Below are 20,871 nucleotides of genomic sequence, written 5' to 3' on the forward strand. Positions count from 1 at the left end.
GACTGTATCAGGTGCCACCCCTGACCTGGCCTTGTCATTAATCCCATGGCTTGCTGAAGCGTGCTAGATTATAACTACGGGGCAAACTGTGTCACAGGAAGAAAGAAAACGTTTATTTTAGAAGAGGGATAATTGGAAACCGCAGAGATCTTGAGATGCCAGGGTTAAGGAAGAGCTTCGGAGACGGTGCGGTGATGCCAAGCCTGTGGGTACCACCTTGAAGAAGCTGGGTCTTCGGGCTACAGAGACGCCGACGGGATGTTAATTTCTCTTCCGAAGTTCGGTCGGACATTTCCGTCGCTCCAATGGGCTTTTTCCCGGGATTAGACAGCTGAAAAGACTCAGCTTCTTTACTGACCGGTGGTGATATCCTTGCCCATGTTTGGCTTAACAGCTGCCGTGCTAGCAAGATCGATGCTAGGCCAAACAAACGACACTATGAGCTAGTTAGAGAGACATAGCAAGCCCTAAAATTCACCACCCCGGTGCGTGGAAGACACAAAAGGAACGGCTCCTAAAGGCAAAAAAAAACCTCGCGGCCCACCTCTGCGCTTGGAGGACCTCTTCATGTCTCACCCAGTGAAGATGCTCAGCTGCATCCCTTCCGCAGTCAGTTTCCATGGCAACCTCCACTTCAATGGAGCATTGTCGGGTTTTAAAGGAACAGAGGAGGGGGACTCCGAAACGAGGCGAACGTGCTCACAGAGGCCTTTCCTCCACCTCATGGTGTGGAAGTCACTTTTCGCGGACTGCGTCAACTGGCCAGCGCCTTTCAACTTCCTCTCCGCTTTTGCAAATAGATAGTTTGTGATTTCCCCCCCCCCCCGCCACCGCCCCCGAGCGGGAACATTCAATGAATTCAGAGGCTCGGGATCGAAAAAGTATGTGACATCCCTTAAAAATGCTCTCCTATTAAAACAGGGCGGCGTGCTAAATGCTCAAGAATGCGGTATTGCTGTTAATTTTGAGCAACTGATACTACGCTGAAGTTTTATTTAGGGGGGGAAAAAAGGATAACTGGCGTATTGCAAACGCACGGTTGACAGGAACCAATAGAAATCCTTTCCGGTTTATCGGCGCAGTTTTCTAAGGCCCCGTTTCTCTGGATATTGGATTTCGCAGCCTGCGTGTTGCAGCTTTTCCTAGCGTAAACATACACACACAACTGCCTCCGATATAAATAATATAAGTTCCCACAGAAAACCCGCACTGTTTTAAGCGGCAAAGACGATGAGCTTGTCGATCAGAAAGGTCGGCAGGTTCAGCATTTCGAATCCCTAGTATAGGTCTCCTGCGTGAGCAGGGGGTTGGACTAGATGACCTCCAAGGTCCCTTCCAACTGTCTGTCATTGTTATTACTTCCCTGAGGTTATTCTTCATTTTCTTTGTTTCCCAACACAACTTTTAAAATATAGATGCATCATATGGTACTCAATTTGCCCAAGGACTGACTGACTGACTGTCATCTATCATCTATCCAACTATCTATTATCTATCTATCTATCTATCTATCTATCTATCTATCTATCTATCTATCTATCTATCTATCCATCCATCCATCTATCCATCCATCATCTATATCTATCTATCTATCTATCTATCTATCTATCTATCTATCTATCTATCTATCTATCTACCTACCTACCTACCTACCTACCTACCTATCTATCTTATCGTCTAGCCAACTATCTATCTATCTATCTATCTATCTATCTATCTATCTATCTATCTATCTATCTATCTACCTACCTACCTACCTACCTACCTACCTACCTACCTATTATCTATCTATCTATCTATCTATCTATCTATCTATCTATCTATCTATCTATCTATCTATTTATCTATCTATCCATCTATCCATCCATCATCTATCTATCTATCTATCTATCTATCTATCTATCTATCTATCTATCTATCTATCTACCTACCTACCTACCTACCTACCTACCTACCTACCTACCTATCTTATCGTCTAGCCAACTATCTATCTATCTATCTATCTATCTATCTATCTATCTATCTATCTATCTATCTACCTACCTACCTACCTACCTACCTATCTATCGTCTAGCCAACTATCTATCTATCTATCTATCTATCTATCTATCTATCTATCTATCTATCTATCTATCTATCTATCTATCTATCTATCTATCTATCAATCTATGGCTTCTCTCATGAATCGATTCTTGATGCAGATTTTTGACTTGGAAAAAGAGGGTGCTGTAACATACCTTGATATTATTCCCTGAGTCAACAGCAAAATTTAATTTGGCCAGATCTGATTACAGGGTATGATTGATTTACGATCATAATTGGGACCTAAAATTTTCATTTTTAAACAAGGCAGTTGGTTAAGTGAACTGTGCCTGGTTTTATGACTTTTTTTGCCGTGGTTATTAAGCGAATCACAACAATTGTTAGGTGAAACCGCTATACTACTATTGAGCGAGGTACCACCTATACTGTACTTGTGCCTGTTGTTTTTCTTGCCTAAATGTAGAACCTTCCTTTTTTTCCACCACTGAGAATTCGAAAGCAACTCCAATTTGAACTAAGACCCAGGTGGGTGGGAGGTGAAATTGTTTTGATGTGTCTGGAGCTTCAGGCTATTAGGAAGTAGCAGGAAAGTCCAAACGCCTTTAGCAAGCAGCTTCTAGAAGTTGAGAAAGGTTAGCCGCCATAAATATGGATTAAAGTTTGCTGAATCATAAACAAGAGTGTTCATTTGGCCAGTGCCCTATTTGAGCCTGGATACGTCCAACCAGAACGAGCAAGTTTCTTGTTTGAGGTTAAAGACAGAGGGCAAATCCGGAAAGTTAAGTTAGGTATGTCTCTAAAAACCAGACGTAACAATACTGGGATCGGCAGCCACGCTGGGCGAGCAAAATTATTGGATAAATCCTTCAACTGCACAAATAAACTTCTTCATTATCCGCTCCCTGCGTTATTTGCCAGCCAGAATTCTTTGCCGAGCCCAGCGAGTCTATCAGGAAACGATAACAAAACCTTGAACTTTCATCCAGAGATTCTCAGCTATTAAGAAGTGTGAGATTAAATAATAATATTTAATCTGAATCTGAAGGTACAATACTGCGGTTTATTTATTGTCGACAAGTTCAATGGATTTTTTTCCTTGTGATATAAGGATGGTCTCTAAAATCAGGGCCTCTGGTGGCTCAACAGACTAATGCAGTCTGTTATTAACACAGCTGCTTGCAATTACTGCAGGCTCGAGTCCCACCAGGCCCAAGGTTGACTCAGCCTTCCATCCTTTATAAGGTAGGTAAAATGAGGACCCAGATTGTTGGGGGCAATAAGTTGACTTTGTATATAAATATACAAATAGGATGAAGACTATTGCTAATATAGTGTAAGCCGCCCTGAGTCTTCGGAGAAGGGCGGGATATAAATGCAAATAAAAAAATAATTAAAAAAGGTCAAACTGTACCATTATGCTATCATCACCAACGATGTCCCGCCCACATGCACACCCGCTTTGCGCATGCGCTTGGCCTTCCAGATATGGGATCTTCTGCCCATATCACTCGGCTGCAAAAATGTGGGTAAATAGGACATGTTTACGCAGGGGTGGCTGAGCAGGCCATCATGATCTCTTCTAGCAGTTCGCCCGAACCGGTGTGAACCGGCTGAATATCACCGCTCATCATCATTCTCAGTAGAGGTCCCAGCTTCTTAGCATCTTCACGTCGGCCCTACTCTGAGGCAGATCTGAAGAACACACGAGCACGCCTCTTAAATTAAAATATATAGAAAATCGGCGTCTCCGCAACCATGGCTAGGCTTTATTTTGCATTTTTAAAGAGCTTCGTCCCGGCCGTCCAACTCCTACGTGTTTGGGAAGGTTGACCAAAGAGGTTTTGGGTTGGGCTCTTGGTGGGGCTCCAAGCTTGGTGGTCTTCTTGCGGTTGCTTTTTGTTAAATTGAGCGGCATATGGTAGCTGCTAAGACTGGGACAGCCTTTTCTTGGGAATTACGGTGGATAGTCAGATATAATATAACCTGAAATCTAATGAGATTTTGAAGTTCTCACCAATATTTTAGGCAGCATCCAAGATGTGCCGCAGAATCTATAAATGGTACATTTCTGACTCCTTAGAATAGACCGTGATCGCGAACCTATGGCACGGGTGCCAAAGGTGGCACGCGGAGCCATATTGGTGGGCATGGGGGTGTTGCCCTAGCTCAGCTCCGGTGTGCATGTGCGCGCCAGCCAGCTGATTTTCGGGCCTCCCAGACCCACCGGAAATTGGGAAACAGGCTTTTTCCAGCCTTTGGAGGGCCTCTGTCGGGGTAAGGCCATTTTTGCCCTCCCCAGGCTCCTAGAAAGGCTCTGGAGACCGGAGAAGGCGAAAAATGGATCTACTGGGCTCACCGTGCCATCGCATGCCAAAAGCGGGGGTCGCAAAGGGGGATCGCACGCAAATATATGGGCGGGCGGGACGCATTGAATTATGGGTGTGGGCACACGTGCATGCGACCTCTCCACGCTCCCACTTTTGGCACGCAATGGCAAAAAGGTTAGCCATCACTGGACTAGGGTAACAGAGTTGGAAGGGACCCTGGCGGTCTTCTAATCCAACCCCCCCTGCTCAAGCAGGAGAGCCGATACCGTCTTCGTGCTATTTCTGACTCCTTCAAAACTTTCAGGGATGATGTAATGAAGGGCGGAAATGTCTGGGAACTGATGCTCTAAATTTAGAAAGTGTCTGGTCCCAGGTCCTTATTTTGCCGTTTCCTAGCCTTTTATTAAAATCACCCTGTCTCAAAACACTGGTTTTTATCCACCAGACTTTCAAATGAGATTCAATACCTGCCCGATGGTGTCTTTTAATGGCCCAGTAGTCCTACCCATCGGGGTGGAGTCGGGGCAACTGAATGGGATCTGAGTGTTTACTGGCCGGATGCCCTTACTGTCGCCAATGCGGAGTTTTTGCAGCAGGTATCTTCTCAGCGAGAAATATCTGCCGCTACCTAGGATCGAACTCACAGCCTCCTGATTGTGAGGTGAGAGCTCCACCTCTAAGCCACCGCACCGCTCAGTGAAGCAATCTGTCCCCTTGTACGTTGTTATTTCCTGCTCAGGGTCTCCATTCTACATCATAACAGAAACCGAGCAACAGCGGCGGCAAAACCAGAGAATTCTATTTACTGAGCTACCAAACAGAATAGCAACAACAAAATTACAGACAAAATTACAGACAGCGGCACACACAGACAAAAAAAGTTAATACCCAGGAAATAATTGGGTAAAATCAGCACACAGAGCTATGGATTATACAGATTCACCTGAGTGTAAACTCCAATATCAATTGCGTAAATATACCTGGCATTAGGATTGTATTATAAAATTATGCATTGTGAAACCAAAGGCTTGAAAAAAATTCAAGAAATGACAAGCGAATAAAAAATTGCCATAATCGGGAGAAGCAAGTGAGGAACCATTAGCTGTGAGTAAGCTGTGAGTAAGTATAGTAAACAACACCCTGGTAAAATCAGAATACCCTTGCTGAGTTAGGCCCAATGTCTATTTTAATGTCTAAATCTACACCCGGATTCCAGTGATGTACAAGTCTAAAAAGCATCTTGCTTGTTACTAGTTTTTAGGGACTGTGATGAGTATTCACCGATAGCTTTATCTATCATGAAAAATATTGTCTTAAGGGCTTTCTTGGAGCATGGTAAAGATATATAGAGCAAGAAAGCTGTCCAATGGAGATATTTATTTTCCCGAAACGACTTTAGCAAAAGGCGGCACAGGAGCTGACTGAAGAGAGATGTGGAGAGAGTGTAACTAAGAAACACAGCCAAAAATGTAGACCTTAATGATTTCTAGTGTCATAATAAAACATCCAAAAAGTTATACAGTATAAATTAATGGGATATTGGTTAAGACATCACTTTAGTTTCCCACAAAAACAGGGATGGAAATATGCTTTATATCACCAAAATGGCATCATATACGCCTTATGAGGAGATTTATTTCCTATTTACAGGTATTTTCGTCTCATTTTTTAAATTTTTTTTCCACTCAAAGTTTCCCTTAAGTTGAGCGAGTCCTGCAAAGTGATTGAGGCGGAGGGAAAAGGCCTGGCTCGGAGTCACTCAGGGGTGTCATGTTGAGATTTTCTACATTATTATTGCTTTTTTAAAAAAAAAAATCCACTGACCGCAGATTTTACTCAATGAATTCTGACCGCAAGAAGAACTAAAGGAAAGCAGAGGAAGTGGAAATGGAACGGAGTATTGCACAACTAACTGCAATGATTCAGGTTTGTCGATTTGTATGCCACTTTTGGGCCCTGAAAAGCAGCAGATGATGAAACCGATTATGAATACACAATTCACAACACGCAGGAAGACACACGTATATCTTGACAGAGGCGCACCAAAAAACCAGAAGCGAGGCGGAATTCATCTCGGCGAAAGGAAAAAAAAACGTTAGTCGCACATTGGAGCAAAAACCTAGAAGAAACAACAGACACTAGAATATCTGGGGAATTCTGGGAGTGGAAGTCCACTCCATTATACAAAGTTGAGAAACAACTGCTTAAGGAACAGCTGGAGGGAGGACCAGCTATGTGACACCACTGGGGAGGCTCTGCTTAATGTCCCAGGTAAGTTGTACCTGGATGCTGTGTTATAGTGATGAATGGTCCTCGGCGTGCACGAACAATATTTTTATATCCTGCACAGAGTCAGCTTCTTTTAAGCTTGTAGAATCTCTTGAGGAATTACCCAAACCATGATAAATGACGCGAGGGGGTTGAGTAATAACACCAGCAAGGCAAAGCCATTCGGATCCACTTAAATGCAATCCTGTAGCACAGGATCTCACAGCCCGCCGTGGAATGCAGGAACACGGGCTATTAATTCACAGGTAGGGATAGCCCTTGACTTACGACCACGATGGAGCCCCAAATCTCTGTGGCTAAGCGAGAGTGGTTTTTAAGTGCAGTTTGCTTACGTGTTTATGACGTCACAGTCACGTTAAGTGAATCACCGCAGCTGTTAAGTTAGCAATACAGCCAGTATCTGGCTTCCCCCGCGGTCGTAAAAAGGGGACCAACTGATCATCCCGGGACACGGCGACCGTCATAAATACGAACCAGTTGCCTGGCTTTTGATCACGTGACCATAGGGAACGCTCCAATGGTCCTTAAGTGTGATAAATTGTCATAAATCATTAATCGCTTTTTTCCCCCAGCGCCGTCGTAACTTTGAACGGTCACTAAACGAATGGTCGTAAGTCAAGGACTACCTGTCCTTCCAGATCTAGAGGGTTATCTCCGCTGGCCCCCTGCGAGGGGTTTAAAAAAAAAAAAAAGCGAATTGATATATGCCAGAAATGCCTCCTCGTGTTTTCCTCACCCGGATTAAAAAACAAAACAAAACACACCACGACAGTAATATGTGCGTAATATCGAATCGATTTACCTATCGTGATGACGTTCGTGGAGAGGAAGGCGCGTGGATGCACATCCTTTCGGGGCGAGATGCCGTCCGGTTGTCCCGAATCAGGAAACATCTTGTCCGCAGTCGTCCCACCTCCCAACTTAGAGTTTTGTGCCTCCCCAGCTTTCGAAAATGGATGCATTTATAGAAGGATCTTCAGTCCTGCCTGATCTTTTAGGTCGCGGTCAAAAGAAAGAGACCGAGTCTGTTCTTTGACTCATATCTGTCCGGTACTTTTCCTTTCGGTGTGATAACAGCTGCCCGACTCATTAATCCTTTCTACAGTTCTGATCTGTAAACGTCTTTAATAATAATAATAATAATGATTCAAGAGAAAGGATTTAAGGTTTTCTGCCACTGAGTCCGTTAACGGTCTTTGTGCAGTTCCCGTTCGACCTCTGGATTCAGCTTCTCTCTTCTTTTAGCGAAAAAGAACCTGCTTTCAGGATCCCGAGAGAGCCAATCGGGGCCTTTGGTCACAATCTGTAGGTCAGGAAAAGTACCAGACCTGGCAAGAGAATGAAGTTCATATCCATGTCGTCTTTCAAAAGCAAGGGAAACTTCCTGTCGTGTTTGTGTTTTTGTGTTCCCTGGATCTTTCTTTAGGAGTTGGTAGATCAGCTGAGGAGGAAAAAAAACGTAAGATTAGCACAGTATTTTCTTCTTCGATTCTATGACATTCAGCAGAAACATAAAAAATATCTATTTTGACAGCTTCTACGGCAACGGAGACGAAAGACGGGGTTTGATGTCTGGGTATGAAATACACGATTGTCACATTATCCTGAGAATGTTTGATCTTTTTTTTTCTTCAGCCTACTTACCGTGTTTCCCCAAAAATAAGACTGGGTCTTATATTTATTTTTGCTCCAAAAGATACATTAGGTCTTATTTTCTAGATAGGTCTTATTTTCGGGGAAATATGGTACTAAACCGTACCGTACTGGCTGATGATTTGAACTGGGGCTTATTTTTGGGGTAGGGCTTATATTACAAGCATCCTGAAAAATCATGCTAGGGCTTATTTTCCGGCTGGGTCTTATTTTGGGGGGGGAAACAGGGCATATGATGACGTTACGTAATTATTTGGCTGGTTACTCAAACTTCCGAATTGGTTTAAGAGGGGAAAAGTTGATCAGAATCGATTCACATCTAATCTTACTCATCCATTCAGTCTGGTTCCTTGATTTAATGACTCAATTAATTCACTTTAAAACATGATTCACTTTTAAAACGGAATCTCTGAGTTGAGGAGTCATGTATTCCTTCGATGGATGGACATCCTGAAGTCCCTGGGATGGGAACAGGGTTAGTTGGAAATGAAAACCCACGATCAATAATTTTCTGCCCTGAATTTGGCTAGCCTTCCATGTCCCTGCAAGGATATTCTGTTTCTCAAATGACAAAATTTTCCCTCCCTCCTCTACTACCTCCCACAAATTTACCATAAATAAAGTTGCTATTATCATCTAAGCAAAATACTTTTCTTGATTACTCACCAAGCCTTAAATATTCCTTAATATAATTTAAAAAAAAAAAAAAAAGGCGGGGGGAGATGGGTGTAGACAGCATTACAGGGGATCCTCGACTTACGACCGCGACTCAGCCCAAAATTTTTGTTGCTAAGCAAGTCATTTGTTAAGTGAGTTTTCCCCTATTTTACGACCTTTCTTGCTACGGCTGTTAAGCGAATCACTGCAGTAGGTAAAGCTAGTCGCATGGCTGTTAAGTGAATCTGGTTCTTCCCCAATGACTTTGGTGGCAACAAAAGAGGATCACATGACCCCGGGACACTGCGACCGTCATAAATGTGAGTCAGTTGTCATGGGGGATGCTGCAATAGTTGTGTGAAAAACAGCAATAGCTACAGACTTATATACTGCTTTACAGCCCTCTCTAAGCAGTTTACGGAGCCAGCCTCTTGCCCCCAACAATCTGGGTCCTCATTTCACCCACCTCGGAAGGATGGGAGGCTGAGTCGACCTTGAGCCTGGTGAGATTTGAACTGCCAAATTTCAGGCAGCCGGCAGTCAGCAGAAGAAGCCTGCAGTACTGCACTCTAACCACTGCGCCACAGTGGCTCATGGTTGTAAGTCACTTTTTTTCGCTGCTGTTGCAACTTTGATCTGTCACTAAATGAATCGTTACAAGGCGAGGACTTCCTATATGATTTTGGGGCAATACTGCTGCATTCGTTCATTATACAGAGACGTATTTATGTAGATACCCACACAGAGAGAGGTTGTACCAAAAAAAAAACCAGACCCTATTAATCGATCACAATATGCTTTTATTGATTTTTATTCTTTCTCCAAGAGAAAATACTACCTTGCTTACGATTGTTCGAAGGTCAGGAGTCAAGCAAATAAGGAAGTAACTCAGGAAGAAAAAGGTAACTGATTCAAACGTTTAATGTCATCTACATAATAAATGGCTCGGCCTGATTTTTGATACGCCCTCCTTCCTGGAGAAAAATCTATCTGGCGGCTCACCCTTGGCACCCACTTTAGGGCATAATCGAGCAACGCACTGATATATTTTCTTCTTTTTTTTCCTGTTTTAGAATATAATATAACAACAGAGTTGGAAGGGACCTTGGAGGCCTTCTAGTCCAACCCCCTGGCCAGGCAGGAAACCCTACACCATCTCAGTCAGATGGTTATCCAACATTTTCTTAAAAATTTCCAGTGTTGGAGCATTCTCAACTTCTGCAGGCAAGTCGTTCCACTTATTAATTGTTCTAACTGTCAGGAAATTTCTCCATAGTTCTCCTTAGTTTTACTGGGACCTCTATGAGCAAGGGAACAGTTTTATTACAGAAGGGAAGCTGTGGTACTCTCAAAAGAGGGTGACGAGAGCCGCAGTTTCCCTGTTAGTGCTGCGTTCGTTAAAAAAACAAAACAAGCTGGCAAGACATTTGAGCTGATGTTAAAAAAAACACACACACACAAAAAAAAAATCAGATCCCGTTTGAAGATATGAAGAACCAACGGAGTATTGCGCAACCGGCACTCCTTTTTGCAAGTTTTATAAGTGCCATAAAAAAGGAGACATGAATAATAATTGCACCGGTATTCTTCGTACAGCATAGAATAACAGGGTTGGAAGGGACCCTGGAGGTCTTCTAGTCCAGTCCCCCCCTTCCACTCAAGCAGGAGGCCCTATACCTCTGGTGGCTCAACAGGCTAATGCAGCCTGTTATTAGCAACTGCTTGCAATATTGCAGGTTCAAGTCCCACCAGGCCCAAGATTGACTCAGCCTTCCATCCTTTATAAGGTAGGTAAAATGAGGACCCAGATTGTTGGGGGGCAATAAGTTGACTTTGTATATAGTATACAAAATGGATGAGGACTATTGCCTGATATAGTGTAAGCCGCCCTGAGTCTTTGGAGAAGGGCGGGATATAAATGCAAATAAAATAAATAAAATAAATAAATAAATACCATTCGGGACATATGGCTGTCCTGTCTCTTCTTGAAAATATATTCTATATGTTTATATAGAACAGAATAGGAAATATTTTTATTAGGAATCGTAGCAGAAGATTAACGTATTTAATATTGCATATCGTAACGGCAGGGAGAATGGTATACGCCCAACTATGGATGAATGAGAATATATCTCTAGAAAGGGAGATAGTAAAGAAAATATTAGACTGTGCAGAATGTGATGGATTGATGCTAGAAGTAAAAAATAAAGGAGAGACAGAATACTAGGAGATTTGGAGTAGATTTTACCAGTGGTTGGATTCGAGAAAGGGAAGTCGGAACGGGAAATAACTAGAATGTGTAGACCAAAAGACAATGTATATAAATATAAGGGTACATAAGGGGTCGAACATGTGTATATAATTAGCAAGGTATGCTAAATATATAAGATACTTGTGTTATACTTTATAGCGGAGATAATGTCAGGATGGTCGCACCACATGATATAAATAATAATAAAAAAGAACAGAATAGAATAACAGAGTTGGAAGGGACCTTGGAGGTCTTCTAGTCCAACCCCTTTCTTAAGCAGAAAGCCCTATACCATTCTGGACATGTGGCTGTCCAGGCTCTTCTTGAAAACCTCCAGTGATGGAACACCCACAACTTCTGGTGGCAAGTCGTTCCACTGGTTAACCGTTCTAACTATCAGGAAAGTTCTCCTTAGTTCTAAGTTACTTCTCTCCTTGGTTAGTTTCCATCCATTGTTTCTTGTCCTGCCTTCTGGTGTTTCTGAGAACAGGTTGACTCCCACTTCTCTGTGACAGCCCCTCAAATATTGGAAGACTGCTATCATGTCACCCCCTGGTCCTTGTTTTCAGGCGACATCTCCAATTCCAGCAAACCCCTCCTTCGTATCTTTTAGACTTCAGTCCCCTGATCGACTTCTCTGCGCTGTTTTCTAAAGCCTCAACCCCTTTGTAGTATCGTGGTGAAGATGATGCAATGGGTCATTAAGTGTGAAAACTGGTTCGTAAGTCCCTTTTCTCAGTGCCGTCGTAAAGTCGAGGACTACTTGCGCTTTACAAAGGCTCCGCTTTCCCAGGTCACTCGATTAAGGCCAATCCACCAAAAATATCCCCCTCGCCGTCCCCTCAAAGTGGCTGCTTTTAAATTAAGATCTTCTTCTCCTGCTTAAGTGAACGTCGGGGAATATATATCCAAATCTCCCATGCCAATTCTGGCATTCGTTCCAAAAGAAACAAGAGGAATGTACACAACGCAAAACAAGGAAACGGACATCTGGTGGCTCAGACTGCTAAGACAGTCTGTTACTAACAGCAGCTGCTTGCAATTACTGCAGGTTCAAGTCCACCAGGCCCAAGGTTGACTCAGCCTTCCATCCTTTATAAGGTAGGTAAAATGAGGACCTAGATTGTTGGGGGCAATAAGTTGACTTTGTATATAATATACAAATAGATGAAGACTATTGCTTGACATAGTGTAAGCCGCCCTGAGTCTTCGGAGAAGGGCAGGATATAAATGCAAATAAATTTTTTTTTAAAAAAAATCTGCAATTAACACAGACGATGGGTCCTGCTGGGCCTAAAAAATGATAACGCTGGATGATAACGAAGTCAGAGGGAAGATTGTGTTTACTCGACTTCGTCAAAACCCAAACCGATGGCAGGTCTCCGTCCTAACTTGCAGAGTTTCCCAACAACCACAAGGTTTTAAAAAAAAAAAAGGAGGAGGAGGAAAAATGGAATTACTGTGCCACACGAGTTTTCAAAAAAAGGTTTAGGCTAAAGCTGGCATCACTCCTGTTTTTTTGCCGCTGCAATCCAGAGTTGACTGAAAAGGTAATTAAATCATAAAAAATATAAAATTATATCTATATCTAAATATTTGGATCCAATTTGAACAGTCTTCTCAGCAAAGGGGCGAACGGCCCACTGCATTAACTCGTCGATCAGGAAGGTCGGCAGTTTGGAGGTTCGACTCCCTAGTCCAGGTCTCCTGCGTGAGCAGGGGGTTGGACTAGGTGACCTCCACGGTCCCTTCCAACTCCGCCACTGTTACTGTCGGGGTTTTTATTTTCAGCCATCGTGTTCTGAATGGACACCTGAGATTGTTTCTTTTTGAAAATGCTTTTTGAGCATTTTGGTTGCTATTCTTCCTCCAAGAAGAGAAGAGAAGAGAAATTATAGAAGAGAAGAGGAATTAAAGAAGAGAAGAGGGAGAAGAGGAATTAAGAAAAGAAAAATTAAGAGAAAAGAGAAGAGAAGAGAAGAGAAGAGGAAGAAGAGAAGAGAAGAGAAGAGAAGAGAAGAGGAATTAAAAGAAGAGAAATAGAACAGAACAGAACAGAACAGAATTTTATTGGCCAAGTGTGATTGGAGACACAAGAAATTTGTCTTGGTGCAGCATTCCTGAGGGTAAAGGGCAAAGCTGAGAAGAGGGGAGAGAAATATTATAATATCCACATTGCATTGGAACACACACACACCTAGACCAAAATTGATCTATAACACAGGTTTAACAGCTGAATCTTAATGTTACTGCTTTGCTTACCTGTGTAAGCATTTATTGTTGTTGTTGTTTTTGTTTTGCCAACTATCAAAAACATCTTTATTCCTTTCTTGGCATTTCGCAATTCAGCCCCATTACACGTTTTTATAAGCCAGAGTTACCGGAAAGTCACCGTGATACTTAACTATCCATATAATTTTAGTTATCCATCAGGGGGACAGGGAGAAATGATCGTGACTTGCAAGAAACAGGCATTAGAGGAGGTAAGTGTGCTTGTTTTTAATATAGACATTTAAATAATTTCAAGTTTATTTCGCTGCTTGGATTCGAGCCTTCTGGCAATATTAGGCTGTAATAAATATCTGTTGGTCTGATCCCCCACAAAAATGGGTCAGGGAGCACAATAAACAGAGATATTTTCTTCGATAATGTTTTTCCCAAAAGTATAGGATCTAATTTTTTTTCAGATCTACCATTGTGTTGTTCCATCGGTTGCGACAGGAACTGACCGACAAGCTTGTTGTTCAAGACAGACTCACTGACCCAAAGTCACCCAGCAGGCTTTGGTGCTTAAGGCAAGCAAAAATTACTTTTCTTCTGTTTTTCTTCTCTACATTTTTTTCCCCCCGTGCCAAGGACTACATTCAAGCATGGAAAGAGGATATAACAGTGAACAGAGTTGAAAGGGACCTTGGAGATCATCTAGTCCAACCCCCTTGCTCACGCAAGAGAACTACACTAGGGATTCGAACCGCCGACCTTTCTGAGTGACAAGCTCAGCGTCTTAGTCACTGAGTCACCCTAGTCAGGTCAGGCAGGATGTCGAAAGCTGTTACCCCCCCCAAAAAAATTATGGGTGGGGACCTGGACCAAAATTATTATTATTTCTTTCCAATTCGCCTGCGCTGACGTGTTATTATTAAAATTAAGAAAATGCAATTATTCCGGCCAGGTATTTAAAGTAATTTCCCGCTCCCTTGCCACAGTAAATATTGTTATTTGGACAGTAATTTAGGGAAGCGTCTTGGGCTCACACCTTCTTCCCTGCACACATTGCACGCTGTGATTTTATTTATCTTCCCTACCGTACACTTCATCCTGAGCTAAAGTGTTTGGACTGCCATAATCTGTCTTTCTAGGGTTGACAGTAAGTGTGTTCTAAAATACAGTTGTTACCTTAACTCAGTGAAAACATAACAAACGATTACTTTAAAAAAAACAACACACACACACACACAATCTTGGCAAGCACAGAAGAAAAATTAAAAACAAACACACCAAGGAACGCCAAACGCCAACATTTTAAACCTTTAAACCAGAAATGCTTTCAGTTCACGGAAAAGTCAAGAGCTTCCTTTGGGGGGGTGAGAGGTTTTCGCCGGCAAAGATGCAAATTCGAAAGAGGGCCCAAGCCCTCCCATACGTTTCACCTATCCTGCGAGGTAGGCCACTGAAAGAGATAAACTAGGCGAGTCCAACTGGGGTCTTTTGGGAGCTGAAGGTAACGGTAAAGATTCCCCTTGCACATACGTGCTAGTCGTTCCCGACTCTAGGGGGCGGTGCTCATCTCCGTTTCAAAGCCGAAGAGCCAGCGCTGTCCGAAGACGTCTCCGTGGTCATGTGGCCGGCATGACTCAACGCCAAAGGTGCACGGAACGCTGTTACCTTCCCACCAAAGGTGGTCCCTATTTTTCTACTTGCATTTTTTGCATGCTTTCGAACTGCTAGGTTGGCAGAAGCTGGGAAATGTCATGGGAGCTCACCCTGTTACACGGCAGCACTAGGGATTCGAACCGCTGAACTGCTGACCTTTCGATCGACAAGCTCAGCGTCTTAGCCCCCGAGCTACTGCATCCCCCTAATTTGGGGAGCTAAATGGCTCCCCAAATTTGGGGTTTCCCCAAATGGATCCTAGATTCTAGAGCCACTCTGGATCAGAAGCCCAATGGCCGCGACTGACGTCTCAACCTGCAGACTCGGGGTACAGCTACTACCAACAACTGAGCCGTAATTGTGAAGAACGGGACCTGAGTCACTTTTTTCCCCAGTGCCTTTGAATGGTCACTGAATGAATCTGTGTAAATCAAGGACTTACCTGTTGTTGTTGAACCTTATACAGAAAGTTTCCTTTTCCCCCTAGAAGCCTACAATCCTTTCCGAATTCTTATTCTTCTTTGGACCCCTGAAGATTCGTACAACTTGAAAAAACGAAACAGCTTATCAGAAGAAGAAGCAAACGTTATCGTCTTACCTCATCTCAACTTTGCTCTCTCTCTCTCCCCTTCTTGGCTTTCCCGAGGGATACACGACTTCAAAAAGGCTGGCTTCTCAGAAGAAGAAGAGGAAGATGAAGAAGAAGGTCGTAGGCCTGGCCACTTCCCTGCAAAAGAGGAAAAAAAGAGGTTTAAAACAACAACAACAACAACAACAAAAGATTCAAAACAAAAGCTAGAAGCGAACGGAGCAAACCCGAAGCGGTTGTCGAAGTCAAGTTAGGCGAGCGAGAAAGGGCACGCGTGAAATACCGAAGAATGGACGAGACATCTGAAGAGGGATGCTGCCTTCAGGGTCTCATTTGCTATCGGATCCGGAGTGAAGGAAGAGAGAAAGAGAAAGAAAGAGACAGAGAGAGGCAGAAGTTAAATGCTGTTGCAACCTTCAAAGCGTGCAGAACTCTTCCTGTAGGAGCTTGTTGGAAGTTGCCCAACTCCGCTCTGGCTTCAACGCCAGGAAGAAGCCTTAGTCCTACACAGTTTAGAGGAGGAGGAGGAAGAGGAGGAGGAGGAGGAAGAAGAAGAGGAGGAGGAAGAGTGGGAAAAGCAGAGAAGGAGCGTACACTCAACCACTCTCTTGGCTCTTCCCTTGGACAGCTGCAACGTCTCGCGTCCGTCCCCCCCCTGCTCTGTCTCCGTGCCCAGTTTCTCCCATACAGATATCTCCAAAAGGCACGGCCCCTCCCACGCACACGCATTTTACATAATGACGGGGCCCTGAGATTACAGAGACAGAGAGAGAGAGAGAGAGAGGGGCCGGGCCGTTTCAGCCTCCTTGTCCCAGCTCCAAGGTAACAAGTTCAAAGGGAAGGAAGCCGAAAGGCGAGTGGCGGGTGGGAAGCCCGCTGGCCTTAAGGCTGGACTTTCGTGTGCGCTGGTGGTTTGTGGTTTTTCCTTTTTAAAAAAAAAAAGAAAGGAAGGAAGAAAAAGCGGAAGGGAACTTGTTCTTCAGGTTGGAAAACAGAAAGAAAATCGGTTTATGGCTGTGTTTGCAAACTCCCTGTTTTGTTTTGTTTTTTCCCTCTTGTTGATAGGGAAAAGGTAGGTTTGATGAAACGTACCTGTTGAAACGCAGGTGGGGTTGGGTTAATTATTAGCAAGGATCTCCGGCTGGCTTCCGGGATGCCTCATCCTGAAGCTGTGCGGGACAGGTTAATGACCAAAGTCTCCAAATCTGTCAGAGAGAGAAAGAGGAGAGGGTGCAATAAGGGAAGGGGGTTGGACTAGAAGACCTCCAAGGTTCCCGTCCAGCTCTTAAGGTTCTAGGGCCTCTGTGGCTCAGGTCTGCTAATACAGTCTGTTATTACAGCAGCTGCCTGCAATTACTGCAGGTTCTAGTACCCACCAGGCCCAAGGTTGACTCAGCCTTCCATCCTTTATAAGGTAGGTAAAATGAGGACCCAGGTTGTTGGGGGCAATAAAAGTTGACTTTGTATATAATATACAAATGGATGAAGACTATTGCTTGACATAGTGTAAGCCGCCCTGAGTCTTCGGAGAAGGGCGGGATATAAATGCAAATTTAAAAAAAAAAGGATGCTGCAAAGAATTCTGCTAAATCTATTACCCAACACAAAGGATATCTTTGGTTATCCTTTGATAACCAAAGGATCCTTTGACCCGTCTAAGCACAGGTCAGATGCCGAAGCGGTTTGGACTTCAACTTTTTAGAACCTCTGGCTGGGGTGATGGGAATTATAACGCGACAATGTAAGTTTCTCAGCCATAATGGGTGTAAGACACCCGCCAGAGTCGCCTTGCAGGGGAGACAGGGGTGGGCATAAAGGCTTAAAAAAAGAAATAAATAGCAAAAGTCTAGACTTGGTACCAGTGTTTTTTTTAACCGCTTTTTTTTTTAATCAGATTTCTTTTATGCGTTTCACTTTCTCCCTCTGACAGCTGAAAATCCATGGCGTGGCCAAATAGACCTCGTCCAAATTTCGCTTGACTTAATAGCGCCAAGAAAAGCTATGCGTGTGTCTGGGGGAGAGGAACTGAAAGTGGCCAGGCCTGGAGGAGTTTCCCCCCCCCCCAACTCATCCAGGCTTGGCCACTTCAATCGTTCCCGCCACGCAGCAAACACACACAAACACACGCACAGTTTTTGAATTTTGATCCCGTGAGCAGAAGGATGCTGCCATGGTCATCAGTGTTACAGGGATGACGTCGTGGCTTCGAACAGTCACTAAATGAACGATTGTTAAATCGAGGACTACCATTTAAAGAAAAATGGATAAAAAAATGAAAAAGAATCACACGAAGAACATCCAAGTTTAAGTTTTTTCTCCATGCAACCCACATTCAAGATACGAAGAGAGAGATAGAGAGAGGCAGGGAAACGCAGGACGGTGAGTGGAGTGTGTACATTTTGCTTCGTAGAATTTTAAGTTCTGGGCCTCTGGTGGCTCAGACTGCTAAGACAGTCTGTTATTAACAGCAGCTGCTTGCAATTACTGCAGGTTCAAGTCCCACCAGGCCCAAGGTTGACTCAGCCTTCCATCCTTTATAAGGTAGGTAAAATGAGGACCCAGATTGTTGGGGGCAATAAGTTGACTTTGTATATAAATATACAAATAGGATGAAGACTATTGCTAACATAGTGTAAGCCGCCCTGAGTCTTCGGAGAAGGGCGGGATATAAATGCAAATTAAAAAAAAAAATTTTTAAAGTTGAAAGGGCATCGAAGTACATGAACAGTACTGAGAATATTGTACCATACTGTACCGCAAAACTCAAAAACAGCACCACGAAACTCAAAAGAGATCACCAGGAAAAAGAACAATGCTCTTTTATCCCCAAGAAATTCCTCACACATTTTCTTCTGCAGGCAGCGTCTTGCCTACCAAACGCCGGCTACAAATTCTTGGAACTTCATGCTAAATTCCAACTTAAAACCCCAGGGGAAACTTCGAGGGTTAGGGTTGTATATGAAGTAAGTTATACCTTGGTACTCATCGTTAAATCGGTGGCGGGAACTGCGACGAGTACCAAACCAATTTTTTTCCCATGGGGGGATAACGATAGTGAATCACGAGGCAGCGACAAGTTCTAGCTCGCGCGTCGAGTACCAAACGAACGATGAGTACCGGGACCAAATTTTGCATCGAAATGCGTCGAATACCATATTCGATGAGCTTCAAAACAGTTGAGTACTAAGCTACCACTGTGCAGATGGATTTGTCATTTTTCTGTTCAATCAGATACGCCCGGTCTTAATTCTTGGTGCACGGAACGCTGTTCCCTTCCCACCAAAGGTGGTCCCTATTTTGCTACTTGCATTTTTTTTTACCTCCTTTCGAACTGCTAGGTTGGCAGGAGCTGGGGCAAGTCACGGGAGCTCACGCCGTTACGCGGCAGCACTAGGGATTCGAACCGCTGAACTTCCGACCTTTCGATCGACAAGCTCAACATCTTAGCCACTGAGCCACCACTTCTGTCTGTCTGTTTGTCTGTTTATCTATCTATCTATCTATCTATCTATCATCTATCCAACTATCTATCCATCTTTATCATCTACCTATCTCTATCTCTCATCTAAGTATCCATCTCTCTCTCTCATTTATCTATCATCCATCTATCTCTATCTCTATCTATCTATCTATCTATCTATCTATCTATCTATCTATCTATCTATCTATTTATCATCTATCCAACTATCTATCTATCTATCTATCTATCTATCTATCTATCTATCATCTATCAAACTATCTATCTATCATCTATCCAACTATCTATCTACCTATCTATCATCTATCCAACTATCTATCTATCTATCTATCTATCTATCTATCTATCTATCTATCTATCTTTATCATCTATCCAACTATCTATCTATCCATCTATCTTTATCATCTACCTATCTCTATCTCTCATCTAAGTATCCATCTCTATCTCTCTCTCTCTCTCTCTCTCATTTATCTCTCATCCATCTATCTCTATCATCTATCTACGGAATAATAAACATTGTATTTTGATCTTGCTCTTGAGATCTTGAGTTCAAAGGACTCTGCAGAATTAGTCACGTGAAGTTCTCCACCCTCCTTGGAGGTGATAAAATTAAAAGAGGAGGAGACATTTCGCACAGTGTCGGCTGTGACATGAGCGCATCCCTAACCTGGTTAAAAAGAAATAATTTTCTCACGAAATAATTCACGCTAGTGGAGCGGATCAAGGGAACGTTCAGTCAAAAAGTCTTCCCACTGAGCCAATTTCACTAACTGGGAATAGGAAATCGAGTTCCAGACACAACTATGGATCCAGCCAATTATTTTTTTTAAAAAAAAAATCTTAGTCAACTCCCAAGTTCAACAAAGCTGAACAGCTCGTAAGAATTTGGCAGGGCTAATCCTAATAAATCGGTTCTTACGCTGTGCATCTGTCAATCCACTTGAGGGAGGGGGAAGAGGAAAAAATCCCTATCAAGCTTCAGTTTCTTTCGCTTTTTAATTTTTCCAGTCTGGAATCGCATTTCCCTTTCACCCAATTTTCACATCTGGTTGCACATTTTTTTTTAAGGCTGCGCAAAAAATGTGTGTCTGTTTTTGGAGCATGGTTTTTAATATGCTCGTGGGGGTTTTCTTTTTGCAAGCAACTTTTTCTCGGATAAGTTACCCTCTTGGGTTTTGATGTCCACAAATGTGCTCCGGTGGTGTTTTGCATTCTTCTCTAACTTGAGCTCTTTTCTACGCATCCTTTTCATCTGGAATGCTGAGCCACCCAAAGGCCACTTCTCAAAATGTCTGTTTTTTATTCACGTTTGGGTTCAAGGAGAAGGAAGAGAATCAGCTGGAAGATTCATACCATGGGCTGCAAAACCTCCACCCGTCAACCTGGCGTTCCCCATCTTTGACCGCCATCACAAAGCTACGTGGGTTGTTAGCCATCACAGCTGATACACACACACACAAAACCTAAGTCAAATCAACACAAAGCACCCTTAAGGCTTGGTCTCTATGTACGAAGCCGGATGCAGCCACAATTGCAGGCTACAACCGACAAATGATTAGATGGCGGACAAAAGGACGCATTTAAACTTGGCTGCCATTTAGAAACAAACTGGAAGTTGGCAGCCCAGGTCAAGCAACGTTAATTATTGTTTGTCATATTTTTTTTTCCACATTTGTTTATGAGCTCGGAGGAATCGGGCACTCCAATATCA

The 20,871-nt window shown here is 43.2% G+C and overlaps 1 protein-coding gene across 4 annotated transcripts in view; it reads right to left on the reverse strand.

Moving 5' to 3' along the window:
- PLCH2 (phospholipase C eta 2) overlaps window positions 1–16,385 on the reverse strand; it is a 221,822-nt gene extending 205,437 nt beyond the window's left edge. The window contains exons 1-3 of one of the 4 annotated variants that reach the window (XM_058161025.1): window positions 16,277–16,385; window positions 15,692–15,820; window positions 7,462–8,100 (exon numbers count right to left, since the gene is read on the reverse strand). In XM_058161025.1, the coding sequence (XP_058017008.1) occupies window positions 7,462–7,621 (160 nt within the window). In that variant the 5' untranslated portion in view covers window positions 7,622–8,100; window positions 15,692–15,820; window positions 16,277–16,385. Of the gene's footprint in view, window positions 1–7,461; window positions 8,101–15,691; window positions 15,821–15,965; window positions 16,246–16,276 lie in introns of those variants that run through there. The other 3 variants (XM_058161024.1, XM_058161026.1, XM_058161027.1) reach the window with 3 other exon arrangements.
- Window positions 16,386–20,871: the final 4,486 nt, after the last annotated feature.

Source organism: Ahaetulla prasina, chromosome 18 (genome assembly GCF_028640845.1).
Source record: "Ahaetulla prasina isolate Xishuangbanna chromosome 18, ASM2864084v1, whole genome shotgun sequence".
NCBI lineage: Eukaryota > Metazoa > Chordata > Lepidosauria > Squamata > Colubridae > Ahaetulla > Ahaetulla prasina.